The 19,860-nt window shown below is 50.0% G+C and overlaps 1 protein-coding gene across 10 annotated transcripts in view; it reads right to left on the bottom strand.

Annotated features, from left to right (window-relative positions):
• The window catches only part of SPTBN4 (spectrin beta, non-erythrocytic 4), a 72,566-nt gene that overhangs the window by 8,310 nt on the left and 44,396 nt on the right, over positions 1-19,860 (bottom strand). For all 10 annotated transcript variants that reach the window (XR_010939187.1, XR_010939186.1, XM_067719960.1 and 7 more), the window contains 7 exons: positions 9,781-10,005; positions 8,852-8,941; positions 6,026-6,304; positions 5,803-5,933; positions 4,719-4,923; positions 3,940-4,320; positions 2,409-2,653 (listed from right to left, as the gene is read on the bottom strand). Coding sequence is in view for 8 of the 10 variants with exons in the window: in XM_067719960.1 (XP_067576061.1) it covers positions 2,409-2,653; positions 3,940-4,320; positions 4,719-4,923; positions 5,803-5,933; positions 6,026-6,304; positions 8,852-8,941; positions 9,781-10,005 (1,556 nt within the window). In the remaining 2 variants the exon portion in view is untranslated. The remainder of the gene's footprint in view (positions 1-2,408; positions 2,654-3,939; positions 4,321-4,718; positions 4,924-5,802; positions 5,934-6,025; positions 6,305-8,851; positions 8,942-9,780; positions 10,006-19,860) is intronic.

The following is a 19,860-nucleotide window of genomic DNA, read 5'->3' on the forward strand; positions in this document are numbered from 1 at the left end:
ACTAGACATGTGTGGCAGGTGAGCACTTGAAGTGTGGCTGGTCTGACTTGAGATGTGTTCAAGTGTAAAGCAGACACCATATTTTGAAGATTTAATATAAAGAAGAAGGTAAAATTATCTCAATAATTTTAATATTGACTACATGTTGAAGTAACAATATTTGGGGTATAATGGGTTAAATAAAATGAATTACTAAAATTAATTTTCACTTGCTTCTCTTTACTTTTTCTAATGTGGTTACAAGAAAATCTTTTTTTTTTTTTTTTGCGGTACACAGGCCTCCCACTGCTGCGGCCTCTCCCGTTGCGGAGCACAGGCTCTAGACGCGCAGGCCCAGCGGCCATGGCTCACGGGCCCAGCTGCTCCGCAGCACGTGGGATCCTCGCGGACCGGGGCACGAACCCATTGTCACCCGCATCGGCAGGCGGACTCTCAATCACTGCGCCACCAGGGAAGCCCAAGAAAATCTTAAGTTATATATGTGGCTCACATCTGTGGCCTGCATTGTATAACTATTGGACAGTGCCGTTCTAAGCTGTTATACGGTCAAAGCAAATTCCAAATTTCTGAAGGTTCTGTCAGTCAACAAGTGTAGCTTTATAAGTCTTAATATGTCCAGGGACTTCTCTGGTGGTCCAGTGGTTAGGACTCCACGCTTTCACTGCTGAGGGCCTGGGTTCGATCCCTGGTTAGGGAACTAGGATCCCACAAGCCACACGGTGCAGGGGAAAAAAAAAAAAAGACTTAATATGTCCAAATTTATTTCTGATGGTCCCACATTGTAATGATTCCTACCTAAGACTTAGTATGCCTAGAACAATCTCCCTGATTCTCCCCTATCTCCCAAATGTACCCTCCCTGAAACTGTCTACCTCAGTAAATTCACCCATCATTCATCCGTGACTCCTCTTTTTCCCTCAGCCCCTTAAGCTAATCCATCAGTCAAGACTGGACATTTATAACTTGAAAACATACTCTGTGAAATGATATGAAATCTGAGGTTTGTTTTAAAATAACTCCGTCAAGGGTGGAGGGGACGTGGGGGAGTGTATAGATGAAGATGGGCCAGGTGTTCACTGTACACACGTGGGTTCCCTATGTGTTACCGCTACATCTGTGTAGAGTTGAAATTTTCCATAATGAAAAGATTTTTTTCAATTCCTAAAATCAATCATGCTGCCTCATTTCTTCAACGGCCACACTGGGCCAAGCCAACATCACCTCTCACTTGGGTGATGGCGGCAGCCTCCTGACTGGCCTACCTGCTTCCACCCTGGCTCTCCATCATCTACTTGTCACAGGTACCTGGAGTGATCTTTCTCAAATGTGTATCATATCACATCACTCCCCTGCCCTAAGTTCTCCCATGGCTCCCATCTCACTCCAAGCAAAGGGAAACTCCTCACCATGCCCTATGGCCCCTCTGACGTCATTTCCTACCATTCCCCACTCTCCCCCCTCACTCCATCCAGCCACAAGGACCACCTAGCCTTTGCTGAAACATGTTTAACGACAGCCTACCTCAGGGCCTTTGCACTTGCTGATCCCTCCACCTGGAAGACCCTTCCCCCCAGAACTTTACCAACTCACGATCACTTCACTCAGGTCCCCTTACCTTGCTCTATTTTTCCTTTATTACTCTCTGAAATAACATCACGTGTTTGTTTATTTACTTATCTGTTGCCTGCTTCCTCCCTCAGAATGTAAGCTGCATCAGGGCAGGGGCTGGACCTTGCTCACCATCTGGCGTACAGTAGGCATCAGTAAATATTTGCTGAGTAAACGAATGCAGGCTCAAGGGCCTACAGTTCACAGAAACAATGTTATGTATCCACCACTCTCCAGGCCCTTGTTTTCCTGGACGCACTGCTGGGCTAACATTTCCCAGCCTCCCTGGCAGATAGGTTGGGACCACTGAGCCAACAGAACGTGAGTGCAGGTTTAATCCCTAAAAGCTCCCACGGTATCCTCCCACTTTCTTTTTCTCATCTGTAGCTGGATGCAGAAGGTCCAGCAAATCACCCCAGGGCTGATGATGGAAGAACACTGGCTCCCAATCACCGTGGGACAGGCTTCTGCTGGATACTTATATCGAACTGTTATGTGAGCAATAAGTCAGTGCCTACTAGGTTAAGCCTCCAGTACACCTCCCTGTCCCTATCTTGAGTCAGCCCATCCTATGCTGCGACCCCTCCACAAAGGCAGGAGGATGCACTGTGCTCTGAGCCCCAATGCCAGGCCTGACAAGGGGTCTTAAAACACAAGAAGCATGTGGAACAGTGCATGGTAGGCAGAGGTGCTACACAGGTATTGGCTATTGTGATTTCTTTTATGGGAAGGGGACTGCTGATGGGCTGGGGGTTGCTGCCCAAAGGCAGGTAAGAAGCCCGAGGTGGGATGAGGGGCACCTGGGCTTGTCAGCCGCCCCAATCTGGCCGGCGATGCCATCCATCCAGGAGAGCAGGTCACGGGCCTGGCTGTGGAATCGCAGGGCGTCAGCCGTGGAGCTCACGTGCAGGCGGGCATCCTCGCAGGCTGCCAGCAGCTCCTTCCAGCCCAGCAGCACCTCCTGCTCCCGGCTGGCGATGGCCTCCGCGTACTCGCCCGCGTACACCGTCCGCAGCTGGGCTGCCCCCTCCTGGAGCTGCCGTACCTGAGGGGCATGCCAGGTCGAGCACCAGCCCTCCACGGGGTCCAGGCTCCACCCTCTCTTTCCCCCATCTGCTGTCTGGATGCAGAGCCTAAAGAAGTAAGGAGCCTGCACCCTTGAGATTCCAACTGGGTTTCATTCCTATCCGCTGCCTGATTTCTTTTTGACTTTCCCACTTTCTGACTTCTTTTAAACCCACTGCCATATTTCTCTCATGTCTGCTGCCTGCTGTTTCTTTGACTTACCTGCATTCTGACTTCTTTTACACCTACCATCAGGTTTCTTTCAGTCTACTGTCTGATTTCTTTTAGTCTGAGAGCTCTATTTCTATTGGGTCTGCCACCTCATTTTCTCAGGCCCACCTCTATCTTGTTTCTTTCAGGAAACCCTTCCTCCACCTTGACATCTATTAGACATGCTGTCCAATATTTTCCACTCCATTTTTTTCAGACCCACTCCCTACTACCCAATTTCCTTCAGAATCGCTATCCAATTACTATCGGGTCTCCTGCCCACTTTCCGTTGGTTCTGCTGTGTGTGTTAGACCCACTGCTCACTCTCCACGAGCTCAACCACCTGATTTCTTTTGGCGGGACCACCATACTTGTATCAGACCCACCATGTAATCACTATCAGTCTCTCTGCCTGATTTCTAACAGTCATCTGTACGATGCACATACAATAATTGTCCAATTTCTACCTTCCATTAGACCTGCAACCCAATTTCCTTCGGTCCTACTGCTTGAGTCCTATTAGGCCCACAGCTTCATTTCCATCTGATGTCTCAGATCCACCTCCTAATTCCTATCAGACCCACTGCCTGATTCCTATTAGCTCTGATTTCCATTCATCAAATCCAAACCCACCAAATTTCTTCGAGGAAAATCATGTGATTTCTGTCAGAGACCTGCTGCCTAATTTCTATCTGCCCCACAGCCAAATTTCTCTCAATGCCCTCGCAATTCCTTTTAGACTCTCCATCTGGATTTGGGTAACAGTTTCTAGGAGAACCCCTGCCAATCTCCACTGGAAACACTGTCTAATTTCTATCAGGCATGCTATACCACTTTTCTTCCGTCACTGTCTGAGTCTATGCAGCATGCCATCAGTCCGTCTTCCACCTGCCGCATCGTGTGATTTCTCCCTGTTCCGTGGTCTGTTTTCTATCTATCCCACCACCTAATTTCAATGTGGTCCACAGCCTGATTTTTGCCTGCTCTGCTGCCCCCATCCCTCGGTCACACTGTCCAGGCCCTCCCACCTGTCCCTCCTGGCCACCAGCTCCCCACCTGGGACACGAGGAGCTGCAGGTCATGTTCAAAGGCGCGCAGGGTCCGCTGCATGGAGCCGGCGCTGGGCCTCGGCTCAGGAGGGGTGGTCAGGCGAGGCAGTCGCCTCCGCTTCTCCTCGATCTGTCCTTGAAGCTCTCGGGCATCGCTGAAGAACTTGTGCAGCTCCCGAGAGGCGGCCAGCAGCTGGGCCCGTGTGCCCATTAGCTCCAGAAGCTCGGCCCAGGCCTCGTTCAGCCCGTCCTTCCACTCAGCCATGGTGGCCGCCGCCGTGTGGCCGCCCTCGATCAGTTCGTCCACCATCTGGTTCACCGCCGCCAGCCGCTCCCGCCCTGCCGTGCCGGTCTCACTGGCGAACTCCGAGAATTTCTCCTGCAGCACCTGCCACAAGGAAATGGGGGCCCCAGCGTGGGCAAAGGTGCCGTACACGCCAGCCCCCTCCAGCCCACCATCTTGTGGCAGGTGAGAACAGTAACAACACTAATGAAGACAATCAAAAAATACCCAACACTTACTGAGCGCTCATTCTGTAGCGATAATAGTAACAACAAGAATAAAAATAAGACGACAAGAATAATAACTAACGCTGTGTTAGGCCCTGTGTGTGCTTGGTACTGTCCTAAGGGCTTTACGTTATATTAATCCATCTGTGTCTCAACAGAGCCATGCGGTGGTGCTATTACAATTCTCCTATGATGGATGGGGAAACTGAGGCCCAGAGAACCTTAGTAGCAGACACAGCGGCCACTGGATCATTGCCCCTTCCTAATGCTGCTCACCGTGACGTGCTCAAAGTCCTGGCCGAGCTCAGGTGAGCCAGCTACCACCTCCTTCTCTGCGATCCAGTGCTCGAGCTCGTCCACCTGGCGGCTGAGCTGGTACAGCCAGTACTGCTGCTCCAGGCCCACCCGGCGTTCCTCGCCCAGCTCCTTGAGTGCCACGTACAGGCGGTCCACCTGAGACTGCCGCCGGCTGATCTGCTCGCTGCTGGGGGACAGGGAGGGGCAGGGATGGAGCCCCCTGAGACTTCCAGGACAGAGCTCTGACCCCCTGCCACCCCCCGCCCCAGCTCAGGGCAGAGCTGTGCAACCCTTCAGGCAGGCCACCCTTCAGGCAAGGTTGAGTCCCGTCAGACTCCTTCACGCGGGACTCTGTTCTGCAAGCCTTGGATGCAGCCAACCCAGCACTTGCATCTCAGTGCTCAGGGAAAACTCTGCTTTCCTAAGCTTGATAAGCTCATCACCCCCTCCCTCCACCCCCTCCCAGCCTTCCAGTCCGTGGTCCCACACTTGGCCCCTCCAGCGACCTGAGTGGGACTCCAGACCCCCTACTTGGGTCCCCAGACAACCCACCTCACCTCCAGTCCCAGTCTCCAGGCTCAGGCGGACAAAGGTCTAGCTCTGTGCCTCTGTCTCAGATCTCACCCCTCGGCCCAGCCTCCTAGATGTGGGCCCTGCACTTAAACTCAGGGAGGCCATATGACCCGCTGTCCAAGAGGTCTCAGGCCATGCCCAATCCCAGTGCTCCAGGCTTTTTTGTCCTAGGGAGAGGACCCTTCTCTGTCCTGAGCTCTTACTTCTCCCCTCAGACCTAGACATCACCCCCCTCCCCTACACTCAAATCCTAGTGCTCACGGCCCCACCCCCTTAAACATCCCTGCGCAGCGCTCCTCTCTTCCCGGCCCCCAGCCACTTGCCAAAATCCGAAAGCACCAGCCCGGGGCAGTGAGGGACCCCACCCCCACCCCAATGTCCAATCCTGGCCTTGCCCCAATTTCCAACAGCGAAGCTCCAGATCCTGCTGGATCATTCCCTAAGAAGCGGCCCCGCGCCCCTGCGTGGCCCCGATCCCCCGCCCGCCCACCTGTCCGGGTGCCCCATCTCCAGCAGCGCCCGGCACTGGCGCGACAGCTGCGCGATGCTTTCCTCGTAGTTCTCCACGCCCTGCTCCAGCTGCAGGTGCTTCTTGAGCAGCTGCAGGGTACTCTGTTCGTCCTGGGGGCACACGGCGCCCGCGATGAGGAGGCAGGGGCCGGCCCCGGGCTCCAGCGCCCCCAGGCCCCCCCGCACCCCCAGCCCGGGCGCACCTTGCCCTTGTCCTCACTCATCATGAGCAGCTCCTGCTCGCCCAGCCACGCCTCCACCTCGGCCACGTCGAAGTAATACTGCTCCACTTGGAAGGCGGCGTCCAGCACCTGCTGCCGCCGCTCGGCCGCCTCCCGCAGTCCGGCCCAGGCGCTCTGCAGCTGCTCTTGGCCGCGGCGCACGGCCTCAGCTTCGGGGCTGCGCAGCGACGCCAGGGCGCCCGCGCGCTCCAGCACCTCCTCCAGGCGCGTCCCGTGCGCCTGGATCTCCCGCCGCAGGCCCTGGGGGTGGGAGTGGAGAGGAGCGTTCAGAGGGCACCTCCACGACTGGCGCCGCCCAGGAGAGGGTAACAAACAGCCGCAGATGGCCCACCACGTGCCGGGTACCACTTAAGCATTTTGCGGTTCCTCGCTCACTCATCCCCCCCCACGTTGCAGGTGGGAAAACAGGCACGGAGAGGTGAAGTATGTTGCCAGAGAACAAGCAGCTAGTAAGGGGGTGACAGGATTTGAACACAGGAGGCTGGATCCAGAGACTCTGCTCTCAAACAAGATGCCCGATGATTGCAAGATTACCCCCCTAATGGTTGCAACACAGACCTAAACACAGGTATCATTTACATGCGTATCATTTACATACAGTGAAGTGCACAAATCTTAGGGGTGCAGCTCGACACATTTTTACACATTATACACCTGTGTACCCAGATCAGGATACAGAATTCTTCTGTAGCCCCCAGAAGGTTCTCTCCACCAGCTCTGTAATTGCTGAGTACTTTAGTTAACCTCTTCTATGCCTCGGTTCCCCAACTGGTAAATGGAGTTAATAATAATAGCCAACACCAAGTGCCTGCCAGACACTTTGCTAAGTAAGGGCTTTGCATAATGTAGCCACTCTTTCTTTTTTTTCCTGCCACACCTCATGGCATGGAGCGAACCTGTGCCTCCCGCAGCGGAAGCGCAGAGCCCTAATCACTGCACTGCCAGGGAATTCCCTGCAGCCACTCATTTACTCCTCACTCCAACGCCAGGAGCCAGACATCGTTCTCATTCTCATTTCACAGATGAGGAAACTGAGGCACAGGGAGGTTGAGGAACTTGCTGAAGGCACATGGCTAGTGGTGGCCCCCTAATATCTACCTTGTGGGGTTGCTGTCCTGTGGAGCACTTAGAACCGTGTCCAGCAGGCAGTAGGTGCTCAGTCAACACCAGCGGCTAGTATGTGTTTAACAGCCCCTGGGTAGCCAACACTCTCTCACACACACAGCTGAGCTCCCCCAATTATAAGCATTAAGTGCCCTTGATCAGTTTCCTCAACTGTGAAAACGATGGGCCAATTTTGTTTGTTCCCAACACTGTTGACAGCCAGGAGTATTTTCATCAAGATAGAAAAACAAAACTCAAAGCAAAACTCCAGCCTCTTAAAGAATTCCACCAAGTGCAGCATAATCACGAATCTTTCCAAAATAATTTCTGTACTCACCTTCCCATCATCCTTTAATGCCCTATTCTCCCAACTTAGATTTTTTTAAAAATAAAAGGTGGTAATGACAATACCTACCTCACAGGGTTATTGTGGAGATTAAATTAAATAACTGATATAACCTCCTAGGACAGTATGTGGCACACAGTAAGTCTTTAATCAATGTATTATTATTATTGTTATCATTATTATTTTTTTTTTTTGGCCATGCCGCGTGGTACTCGGGATATTAGTTCCCCTGACCAGGGATCGAACCTGTGCGTGTCCCTACAGTGGAAGCGTAGAGTCTTTTTTTTGGGGGGGATGGGAGTTTCTTTTTTTTTTTTAACATCTTTATTGGAGTATAATTGCTTTACAATGGTGTGTTAGTTTCTGCTGTATAACGAAGTGAATCAGCTATATGTATACATATATTCCCATATCCCCTCCCTCTTGAAGCGTAGAGTCTTAACCACTGGACCATCAGGGAGGTCCCATCACTGTATTATTATTACTCCTCTTATATATGTCTTACTTTGGGCTTTGGTGAGAGAGTGGCTTTGATCCAAGGGTTCCTCTGCCATTGGGTTCCTCTGCAAAAGGGTTCCCTAAGCAACTGGAGAACCACGGCTCTAGACCAAGTCTCTACTTATTTAGATGTGGAAATTGAGTCTCAGGGAAGTAAATAAAGGTCCAGAGATTTTTAGCGGCTCAGAAGCCCCCCACTGTGCTTGGTGTCGGTGTCAGCCCTCCGATTATCTCTGTCCTCTCTCCGTATAGGTGTCTGCGGTTCTTGTTGGTTTGTTGTTTTCTTTTTCGTGGCCCAGTAGCCAGTGTCCTTACTTCTAGTCACAGGACCCTAATTTTCATGTGGGGAATCCCCTTGTCTCCATCTCAACCCAGATAAAGTTAAGGCTGACCCCACCTACAGGTTCCAAGGGCGAGCCCTTAGTCCAGACCAGGCCATTCAGAGCTGTCTAAATCCCTGACCACCATGATTAGTTCAGTGTGGACATGTGACTCAAGTTGAGCCCAAAAGAGTTATTCCTGGGACTACTGCTGAAATTAATGAGAGAGAAAAATTCTCTTCAGCTTTACTGGTGGGATATAAACTTGAATCTGTTGGAGTTCTTTTACCAGCAGGAGAGGAGAGCTGGCCTGAGAACAGAGCTAACAGGAAAAAAAAAAATGGAAATGAGAGATTCATGACGTCTTGGAAGCACCTGATGCATCTATCTGCGGTCCACGGTCTCCGCAGTTACAAGAGCCTATAAATTCCCCTCTTTGGCTTTAACCACCTTGAGCTGTTTTCTATCATTTGTATCCAAATGTGTCCTAACCCACTCCCTTGACGTGGCTCTGCTCACCTGGTTCTTTTTGATGTACTGCTGGACGGCCTGCAAACCACTGCCTCGCTCTGTCTGCATGGCCAGTGGCAGCCGCTCCTGGACCCATGCCTGGAGAGGAAATCAGGGATAAGGTCACGGGAAGGACACAGGGAGCAGGGCAAGGACCCCTCCCTCCCAGCTAAACTGTAAGCATGCAAGCCTCCCCGGCATCCAAGGCCCTTCCTCGCCTAAAAGTCTGGTCATGCCTTCAGCCTCCTCCCTGGACATGTTCTGTCTTGCTCTCTGCACGCGAGCCAGGCTCACGCTTACCTCTGGCCTTTGCACAGGCAGGTCTTGCTTCCTGGAATTCCCTTCCCACTCCCTCAGCAGGCTCCCTCAAATGGACTCTTCCTTCACGTCTCAGCTCAGACATCCCCTCCTCCAGGAAACTCTCCCTGACTTTTGAACTTGGCCAGATGCCTCCTCCCGGCTTTCACAGCCCCCTGCTTCCCGCATCACATTCCTAACCACACTGGGTTGTCACTGACTTAGGACAAGTCTGAATGAACAAATTAGTGAATGGCTGAATGAGGAAATGAATGGATGAGTGACAAGTGAGTAAGTGAATAATAAATAAATGAGTGAAAGAATGAATAAAGGATGAGTGGATGAATAAATCAATAACTTCATGAATAAATCAATGAGTGATTGAAAGTGTTAATGAAATGTGGAAGAGTGAATGAATGAGTGAATAAGTAAGTGAAAAACTTAAGGACTGAATGACTGAGTCTATCTGCTTATTAGTGGATAGGTCCCTCAGCCATCTCCACCCTTGAACCCTCCTAAGTCCCATGGCCCCGCCCCCATCCCAGTCTCCACCCCCTCTGCCGGCTGGCCCGCCTCTGGCCTCATGCCCCGCCCCACCCTCGCACACCCCTCCCGCCCCAGATCCCCGCGCGGATCCTCACCAGCTCGTCCTCGACGTCGTGCGCCACCTGGTGCAGCTCCTTGGAGGCGAGCAGCAGGCGGCGGCGCTCCTGCAGCGGCTCGAGCAGACGCACCAGGCGCTCGCCCACCGCGTTCTGCCGCTCGCCCACCAGCTCCTTGCTCGCCGGCTCCAGCGGCAGCGCCGCCGTCTGCGCCTGCAACTCTCCCACCTCGCGATACCACTCCTCCACTTGAGACTCCATCGACTGTAGGGACAAGGGTAGGGTCAGCAGGCCCCACCCTCCCTCCTGATCCCGCTGTGGCTCTCCAGTACCTTTATGGTGACAGCCAAACCCCTGGTCGAGGCCCACTATTCCACTCTCCCCTGGCCCAATTCCTTCCAGAAGCGCTGCCCTCCTCTCTGATCCTGCAACCCACTAAGCTAGTTCCTGTCTCAAGGCCTCTGCCGTAACTATTCCCCCTACCAGGCATGCTCTTCCCAGTCAATCAGATTTCAGCTTAGCTGTTACCTTTTCAAAGAGTCTTTCCTGACCCCCTGGACTAAAGTGGCCCATTAGTTCATTAGTTCTCAGAAAAACCCTTCGAGGTTGGTGGTATCCCTATGTTACAGAGGAGGAAACTGAGGCCCAGAAAAGTTAGGTAATTTGTCCAAAGAGTCAACCTTTCCAAATATCAAAAATAAATACAAAGCTATAATGGTTGATGTGCCACAGGGATAGACAGAAAGTGGAAAAGCAGACCCAAGTACACAGGAGAATTCATACAGTTTATAGATGCCATTTCCAACCTCCGAGGAAAGGATGGGTTATTCAATGAATGGTCAGGGGCCAAGTCGCTGACCAATTTAGCTGGATCCCTTCCTCACTCTTTATGCTGAAAATAATTCCAGATGGATTAAAGACTTAAGTGGAATAAGTAAATCCATAAGGCATACTAAGAAAACCGGGGCAAATGCTTTTATAATCTTGGGATGGAGGAAATCTTTCCAAGCACATAAACCGTAAAGGGAAAGATTTATAAATTTGGCCACAAAAAATACTTTTGTTTTTAAAAAAATACTTTTGCAACAACCTAAATTTCTAGATTTAGTTAAAGGCAAATAACAAGCTGGAAAAATAGTGTGTGTTAGAGCAAGGCACTAGTTTCTTTAACAGTAAAAGAATTCCCTTTTATCCTGCTTCCTTTGTCTCTGCAGCACTTAACCACCATCCGATAACTGTCTTTACTTGTGAAGCCTTTTTTAATTGGTCTCCTGCTTCTGGAATGTTAGCTTCATGAGGGCAGAGGCTGTGTCAATTCACCTCTGTATTCCCAAGTGCCTAGAACAGTGTCCAGCATGTAATGGGCCTTCAGTTGCGGTTTGTTCAATGCACAGATGAATGACATCAGCAAAGAGAGATGGCCCAAAAGAGAAATGGGCATTAGATGTGAACAGGCAACACAAAGAAGAAAAAATAAGTGCACGAAAAGATTCCCAGTCTCACTAATCAGCAGGATAATACAGATTAAAACAAGGTATCCTCTTCTATTCATCAGATTGGCAAAAATTTAAAAGATCAATAATATCTAGTGTTGGCAAAGATCCAGGGAGATGGGCACACTCAGCCACTGTCAGTGGTGGTGTAAATTAGTAGAGCCTTTTTGGAAGGCAGTTTGGCAGGTCCTATCCAAATGCAATACGTGTCAAAATGCTTTGATCCAGCACTGGTACTTGCACTTCTAGGAATGTATTTAAAGAGACACTGGCACAGGGACTTTCCGGGTGGCGCAGTGGTTAAGAATCTGCCTGCCAATGCAGGGGACATGGGCTCGAGCCCTGGTCCGGGAAGATCCCACATGCTGCGGAGCAGCTAAGCCTGTGCGCCACAACTACTGTGCCCGCGCTCTGGAGCCCGCGAGCCACAACGACTGAGCCCGCGTGCCACAACTACTGAAGCCTGCGCGCCTAGAGCCTGTGCTCCACAACAAGAGAAGCCACCGCAATGAGAAGCCCGCACACCGCAATGAAGAGTAGTCCCCACTCGCTGCAACTAGAGAAAGCCCACGCACAGCAACGAAGATCCTACGCAGCCAAAAATATAATAAATGATAATAATAAAACTAAATTAATAAAAAAAAGAAACACTGGCACATACGCACAAAGATGTTTGTCTGAGGATGGTCATCATAGCAGAGATGTTTGTCCAAAGACCTCATCATAGCAGAGCTTATAATGGGGGAAAAAAAAATGGAAACAACCTCGATGCTCATGAAGATTGAAACGGTTAAACAAATCCACATCAGTATTGAATAATACCCAAGATTTACTGTTAAGAGGAAAACAATTTTAGAACCTACTTATGAATAGATATTTGTAGTGGATTACACATGCATAAAAATTCCCTGGAATAAACAAGAAATTAGTAACAGATGGTACCTATTGGGGGGATGAGAATTTAGTGAATGGGGACAGGGACGAAGGAGAAACTTTTCACATAGGATTTTTTAGATAGTTTTTGATGTCTGGACCATGATATTTATTTATTCAAGAATTTAAATTAAGCATGAAATACAAAGAAAAGGAAACCATTGGTAATCCATATAGGCACATCTATTAACACATAGAAAGAGATCTAGAAGGATGCACACCAAATAATAGTTGAAGTCCCCTTTGGAGTGTGGGATCCGGAGGCACGTTGAAGTGAGACTTTGTTTTACCGAAGATATCTAGGTTAGTAGGATCTTCCCCCCCACCCCAAATTTTATGTCTTGTGTGATTCTAAACAGATGGGGGAAGTCTAGAAAAGAAAACAAAATAATGAAATTAAGTGGTAACAGATTACAGCAAAAGACTGAAACCCAAAGCTGGAAACTTAAGAACCAAATTAAGACTTTTGTTGGGAGGTTCTGTAGTGCAGAGGGGTTGGTTTTGCCTGCCTAACATCCGTCCCTTCCTTTGCAGCACCTGAAAATCCACTCTCAGGTCCTGAACTTCTTGAGGAACTGATAAAACCTAGAGGGCCAAGGTGGCCACATGTTCTAAACCTGGCCAATCAGAACACTGGGTCAGGGATGGTCCTATTACCCAAGCTGGGCCAATGAAAACTATTACAGTTTCCTAAGGGGCTGATGAAACCAAGCGGTCCAAGAATGGCCATGTGAGTCAGGCCTGGTCAATGAGAAACACTGAATCACCCTGGCCACAAGGATTGGGTAAGAGATGGCATGTAACCTAAGATCAGCCAATGAAAACTCTTCCCACTTTTGCTGGAAAGGTGTGTGAGCTCAAAAGGGGTGGTCTCCTTCTCATCGTATTCCTAAAGGTAGAAGAACACAGACCTGGGATACTGGAGACAATTTTGCCACCAGGAGGGAACAGGCTCCCCAGTGACGAGGCCAACACAGAGAAAAGCAGGGTGCAGAAACAAAGACAGAGAGATTCCTGAGGATGTAATTTGAGGAACTGATCCAGCCATGCCCCAAGCTCATACCCCCTGGATCTTCCAGCTATGTGAGCCAACACTGTCCCCTTCTAGCCTAAGTCCTATGAACTGCACCCCAAAGAATCCCAGCTGATACAGTTCACAATCTGTAGGAGTCATAAAAATGGGGAAAAATCAAACCTTATAACAAGTCAAAACCATGTACAATGGAAAAAATTTTAAAGGCACAATTATAAGTGGCAGAAATCAAAGAAAAATGAAATAGTCATCCCCCAAACTTTTTCGCTAAGAAGAACATTGTTGTGATGTGTAGAAAACTAAAAATGCATTAGAATTCAGGAAACTTTCAAATATAGTCTGAAATATGAAGGTTATAAGTTCCACTTCCCCATGAAATGAAAACTCCTCTACCACCTCCCCAGCAAGTGGCCGTGTGACCCGAGATGGAATAATTCCAGGCGCTGCCACTTTTCTACTTCTACAAAAATGCCACGTATTTTGAACAGCCATTTAATGTGTATCCTTTCCTGCAAACATGGGCTAAGGATACAGAAGTACAATGGTCCTTAAACACATGAAAAGATGTTCAGCCTCCTTCAATATTTAGGAAAATGCAAATTCAAGTAACTACAAAACAGTATCTTTCACTTCTCAGGTTAGCAGAGATGCAAAAGCTTGCTAATACCTAATGACGTCAGCCATGTGGGGAGATGGATGGCTCTCACACTGCAAGTGTGTCCACTGCCGTTTCAGGAGAACACTTGGCAATATTTATGAAAAAGTTTAATGCATACACCTTTTGGTCCCCAAATTTTACTTTGAGGATTATTATCTACAGAAATATTTGCACACAGGCTCAAATACATATGGACAGGGATGTCTGTCGTGGCATTATTTATACTAGCGGAAGATTGAAAACAGCCCGAAGGGTTCTCAAAGGCTGGTTAATGACATTGTCAAACTACCCCTGGAATACCATGCAACAGTTTAAAAGGACAGACTCTATCCTCGATTTTGTGACAAGGAAGGATGCCTAGGGTGTTTTGTCAAGTGAAAAGGCAACCTTCACTATAGGCTGTATGTCATGTGTATGTGTGTGGGTCTGCAGAGAATATTTCTAGAAGGATAGAGCAGAAACAGTTGAGAGCAGTTACACCCCTGCGGAGTGGGACTTGCCTGTGGAGGAGGAAGGAAGACTTCACTTTACACATCATACCCTTCTGTTTGAACTTCCTGCCACAGCAGCGATAATGGGTAACACACCCTGATTGCTCTAAGCGCTTGACAAGAATGAATTCGTTTAATCCTCACAACAGCGTATGAGGTCAGGGAAGATGGGGATGCTCGTATGGTTCACAACTGGAGCCCAGCTCCTGGCTCCATGCCTGGCACAGAGTAAGTCTCCATAAATGTGTGTTGATTTTGTTTGTTGGGTTGGTCACCATGCTCTTCTGCTTCTCTTGGTATGAAAGGTTAACATTAAAAAAAAAAAAGTAAACTAGCTTTAAACGTTAAAACCAAAGAAACAACAGGGATGATTCTTGAAAACATTAAGTGAAAGAAGCCAGACACAAAGGACAATATATTGTACGATTCCATTTATGTGAAATGTCCAAAATAGGCAAGTCTGTACAGACAGAAAGTAGAGTAGTAGAGGGAACTAATGGGTGCGGGGTTTCTCTTTGGGGTGATGCAAATGTTCTGGAATTAGATAGTGGTGAGAGTCACTTGACTTTGTAAATACACTAAAAATCACTGAATTGTACTCTTTAAGAGTGTGTATTTTGGGAATTCCCTGGTGGTCCAGTGTTAGAACTCCGTGCTGTCACTGCTGAGGCCCTGGGTTCAATCCCCGGTCGGGGAACTAACATCCCACAAGCCGCGCAGCACAGGCCAAAAAAAAAAAAAGAGAGAGATTAAAGGTAAAAAACAAAACAAACAAACAAAAGACAGAAGAGCCTACTTCCAAAAGAGCTTCAGGCGCTCTGCCCCATGGTGACACACAAGTTCTGACCCCCACATCAACCTGATTCCTTCTCGGATCCACCTGCTGTCTTCCCATATTCCAGCTGGGGAGACTGAGGCTCAGAGACGATCAATGCCTGGTCCAGAGTAAAAACTGCCAGAACCAGAATTTGAACCCAGGACCAAGTGACCACGAAACCCTAGTGGCCCTCAGTCACTCTGCTTCTCTGTAATTGGGGATGATGCGGCTCAGAAAGGTGGGGTCACTTGTCCTCAGTCACACAGTAGGAGAACGAGGGTTCAAACCCTGGACTGTGTAGCCCCTGACTCTGGGCCATGATGCGCTAGATGAAGAAATGCGGGGCAAAGAATGAAAAGGGGCAAAGAGAGTGTTTTCTCGGCCAGAGAAAAGAGCCTGGCTTAGGGTGGGAGGTAGTCTTTATGGACTCAGCTCAGCAGCTGCAAAGACTCCACGTGCATCTTCCCCTGACTGGTCCCCCTTAGATGGCAGGAGACCAGCTCCCCGCTTCCCTCCCCAAGCAAGAGCCCATGGCTGAGCCAGGCCAGCTGGTCAGACCCCTGGGATTGGGAAAGCAGGGGTTTGGGACTCTACCATCTGGCCCCTCAGCTGGCAAGGACAGTTGGAGGAGGCCCTGAAGGAGGACTCTGGGTCACATGGCCTAGACCTGGGAGGCGGGGTTCCAGGAAGGCTGCTGCAGCAGCTGGGGTGGGGGACAAGGGGAAGGACACGAGGAGGACACAGGGATGAGGCGAGATCAAGGGAGAGGGGCAGAGATGGAGAACTGAAATGAAAAGAGACGGAGAGAAGAGAGTGAGAGAGTAAGACAGAGAGAGATAAAGAGACAGAGAGACAGACAGACAGGTGAGAAAGAGAGAGAAAAAAACTAAGAGAAAGAGAGACACAGAGGAACTGGGGGAGACTGGGAGACAGGCCCAGAGTGAGGCAGAGGGGGAAGAGATCACTCTCACAGCCACACCCCCTCAGATCCAGAGCCAGCACCTCCCCCAGCCCAGCCTGGCCCTGGTGCCCTGAGGGGTAGAGCAGCCAGGAGATGTGCCCAGCTGGACCGACCCCCTCCCTCCTGCATATGCACAGTGTCTGGGATCTCAGGCAGGCCCCAGGGGACAGCAGGGCCTTGGGAGGCCGCTCCCCTCCCCAGTGGCAGCTCCTGAGGCCCAGCTGGACTCCATATGGGGCCTTGGCCCACTGAGTCACTCCCCACCTCGGGCTCCCTCTGCTGGGGAAAGGGGCCAGGAGTCCTGTGCTGGGCCTACCCATCGCTGTGTGACCCCCCCCCCCCAGGCTCTCATCCGCCCTGGGCCTCAGTCTCTCCCTTAAACAATGGGGACCTCACCTCCTGGTCCCCAGGGCTTGGTGGGCCTAACCCCCTCCATGTGGAGGGAAGAGCCGGCTCTGCACTTGTCTAGGGCAGGAGGCCCCAAACCTTCCCTCTGAAACCTAAATGGCCAAAAAGGGAGACAAGGATGCTCAAGGTCACCAGTTCCACCCAAAATGCAAACGCAAAGACCGCAGTGAGATGCTGCCTATTCACCAGACTGGGAAAAAAAAATCTAAAAAGTCTGCCAACACCAAGTGTTGGCAAGCATGGGTAGAAACAGGAGCTCTCATTTGCTGCTGGGGACGAGAGCATTAAATGGCATCAGGACTCAGGCGAGCAATCTGTCACAGGTGAACTGTAAACTGGCAGTTGTAACTTTCGGCGCTATATTAACGTCTCATGTAGCACCTCCCCCCGCCCCGCCAAATACATTTTTTAAAAGCTCCATGGATGGGGGGACGTGCCAAACTGGAATATAATCAGAAACAAATGAAACAACTATTTCACATAAATAACAGAATCTACGGAAGGCAGAGAAATAACCCAACTTTTGAACACAGTATAGTGACGATGTGCCCTCTGGTGGAAGACAATTAAAAATTTAAAACCTGTAAGCGAGAACTGTCTCTTAGTCAGATTTGCTGGGTCAGCAATTCTGAAACTACATCCTGCAGTACGTCTTGTAATCTTTACAATGTTCGTATGAAATCACTACTGTTATTATGTCCATTTGACTGAAGAAGAAACTGACGCACAAAAAGAGAAATAATTCCAAGTTAGCCAGTTGGTAAGTCACAGAGCTGGGCTTGACCCCAGGCAGCCAGGCTCCAGCATCCATGGCCTTGACCTTGGCATGTACTGCCACCCAGAGTCCCACTGTCACCAAATGGCTTAGCATTAGGGTCCTTCCCTTTGCAAGGAGGAGGCGCCTGAGGCTCAGACCAGAGGCAAAGCCACGTGCCCAACATCGCACACCTAGTAAGTGGCAGAGCTCTGATTCAAACCCACACCTGCTGAGTCCTGAGTCTGTGCTTTTATTCACTGAAATAAACTACTGAGGAAGAGTTAGTCATCATCATAAGACAATGAATAGTCGTAGTAATAGTTGCTGCTGTGCTGGAGGTCTCCATTTGCCCCTCCTGACCCACAGTCTAAGCTTCTCCATCCTGCTCTGTGCCCTGGGGTCGCTGGGGGCGGAGTCGGGTGGGCTGACCTGTATGGACCATAGCAACTGGCTCCCCTGTCTTCTGGCTTCCAGGTTGGCTGGGCTCAGAATTGGCTACATAATTTGCAGGGCCCAGTGCAAAATGCAAATGCAGGTCCCTTGATTCAAATGTTCAGAATTTCAGAACAGGACAGGGATTTCCCTGGCAGTCCAGTGGTTAAGAATCCATGCTTCCACCGCAGGGGGCACGGGTTCTATCCCTGGTCGGGGAACTAAGATCCTGCATGCTCCGCGGCACGGCCAAAAGAATTTCAAAACAGGAGAGCAGAGCATAAAACCGAGTGTGGGGTCCTGTGGGGCTGCACCCATGAAGTAAGTCCTGTGAACGCAGCGGAGGGGACCTATCATTTCCCAGCTCCTCCCTGCAGCAGCGACCATTCTTGCCTAAGGGTCCCCGCTCCTTCCAGGTGACTCTGCACCCCCTGTCCTCCCCCACCCCCCTCACCCCTGCCCGGAAGTAAAGCTCCCTCCTATCGGCCCCAAGGCTTCCCCATTCCCTGCTCACACCTTTGTCAAGACTCTCGATAGGCCCTCTTCAAATCGTCCTCAGTGGAGCATGCCTTCTGTTTCCTGTTGGGATCCTGACAGTCACAGATCCCCATTTGCTGGGAACTCACCACATCCCAGTGCACACCTTCACCTGGCCCTGGGATGCCCGCGCTGAGGCAGTCCTACTTAAGATGGGACGACAGAGGTTCAGAGAGGGACTACACTTGCGCCCTGGCTGGGATTTGAACCCAGGTCTGTCTGCCACCCCTTAGGGCTTTCATCACTTGGCCCCTATCTGCTACTACTCCTTGCTCCCTCCTCTGTCTGACCATCCAGGCCACCACTTGTTTCTGCCGATATTCCAGGTGATCCCTCAGAGCAGACGTGGGGCCGAGTCATCCCTGCGTGACCACTGCCTGCGCAGCTATGGACCTCAGGCAGTGATGGATTTTTCAGAGGCCAGTGAGAGGGTCACGTTCCGCACTATGGTCTGGGAGTATCGAGGGAGGAGGGTGGATGGGAACTAAATGTGGTCCTGAATGGCCACTTGGTGGCTGTGTGACTTTGGGAGAGCCAGGACTCTCTCTGTGCTGTGGTTTCCTCACATGTCCAGTGAGGATAACCACAGCACTTCCCTCGTAGGGCTGCTGGGGAGGAGGGACAGGTTATCAGTGGCTGGCACAGAACACAGACCAGCGGTCCTCAAAGTGTGGTCCGGGTACTCCTGCGGATTCCCAAGATCTTTTCAAGGGGTCTGCAAGGTTACAACATTGTTTAAAAAAATACTAAGCTGTTAATTTGCCTTTATCCCTCTCATTCTCTTCCAGGTGCACAGCAGGGTTTTGCAGGGACCGCATGACCAGTGCTATTGCAAGAGACACTGAATGCAGAAGCAGAGGTGAGAAGCCAGTGCTCTTTTTTTTTTGGCCACACCGGGTGGCATGCAGGATCTTAGTTCCCCGACCAGGGATCAAACCTGTGCTAACCACTGGACCGTCAGGGAATTCCCTCCAGTGCTCCTTTAAGCCGGGCATGAAAGAGAGCTGCAACGTTGAAAACGATGCCAATCTTCTGCCTACATTTTTTTTGTTGTTGTTTTGGAAAATATAGTTATTCTTCATAAAAGAATGCTTTGGGGTTCATAGGTGATTTATTGTTGTTGTTTTTAAACAAAATCAATCGTTTAAATATGTCCAGTTTTCATTTTTAATATAGTAAATATTAAACACGCAAACAAGCTCTTTGGGATCTCAGTGATTTGTAAGAGGTAAAGGGATCCTGGAGACAAGGCAGTTGAGAACCGCTGGGGTACAGAAAGCAATGACGTCCCTGACATCCTATTCAGATCTGTTGCTCTTTGCTTCTTTGCCCGTCTTCCTCGCCAGAATGTGAGCCCCACGGGGGCCACGAGTTTTTGTCAGTTTTGCTTACTGCTGTATTCCAGAAAAGCGCCTAGGTGCTCAATAAAGATTTGCTGCATAGATAACTGAATAAATACTAATTAGTGTCATGTGCTTTTATTATCAGCCGACTTTTTTTTTTTTTTTTTTTTGCCAGACACTTTAGAAGCATAACTACGCAGGGGTGGTGAAGAGTTGAGGGACCTGGATTTGAATCCAAGCTCTGCCACTGGCTACC

The sequence above is a fragment of the Pseudorca crassidens genome, chromosome 20, assembly GCF_039906515.1.
Source record: "Pseudorca crassidens isolate mPseCra1 chromosome 20, mPseCra1.hap1, whole genome shotgun sequence".
NCBI classification, from domain to species: Eukaryota; Metazoa; Chordata; class Mammalia; order Artiodactyla; family Delphinidae; genus Pseudorca; species Pseudorca crassidens.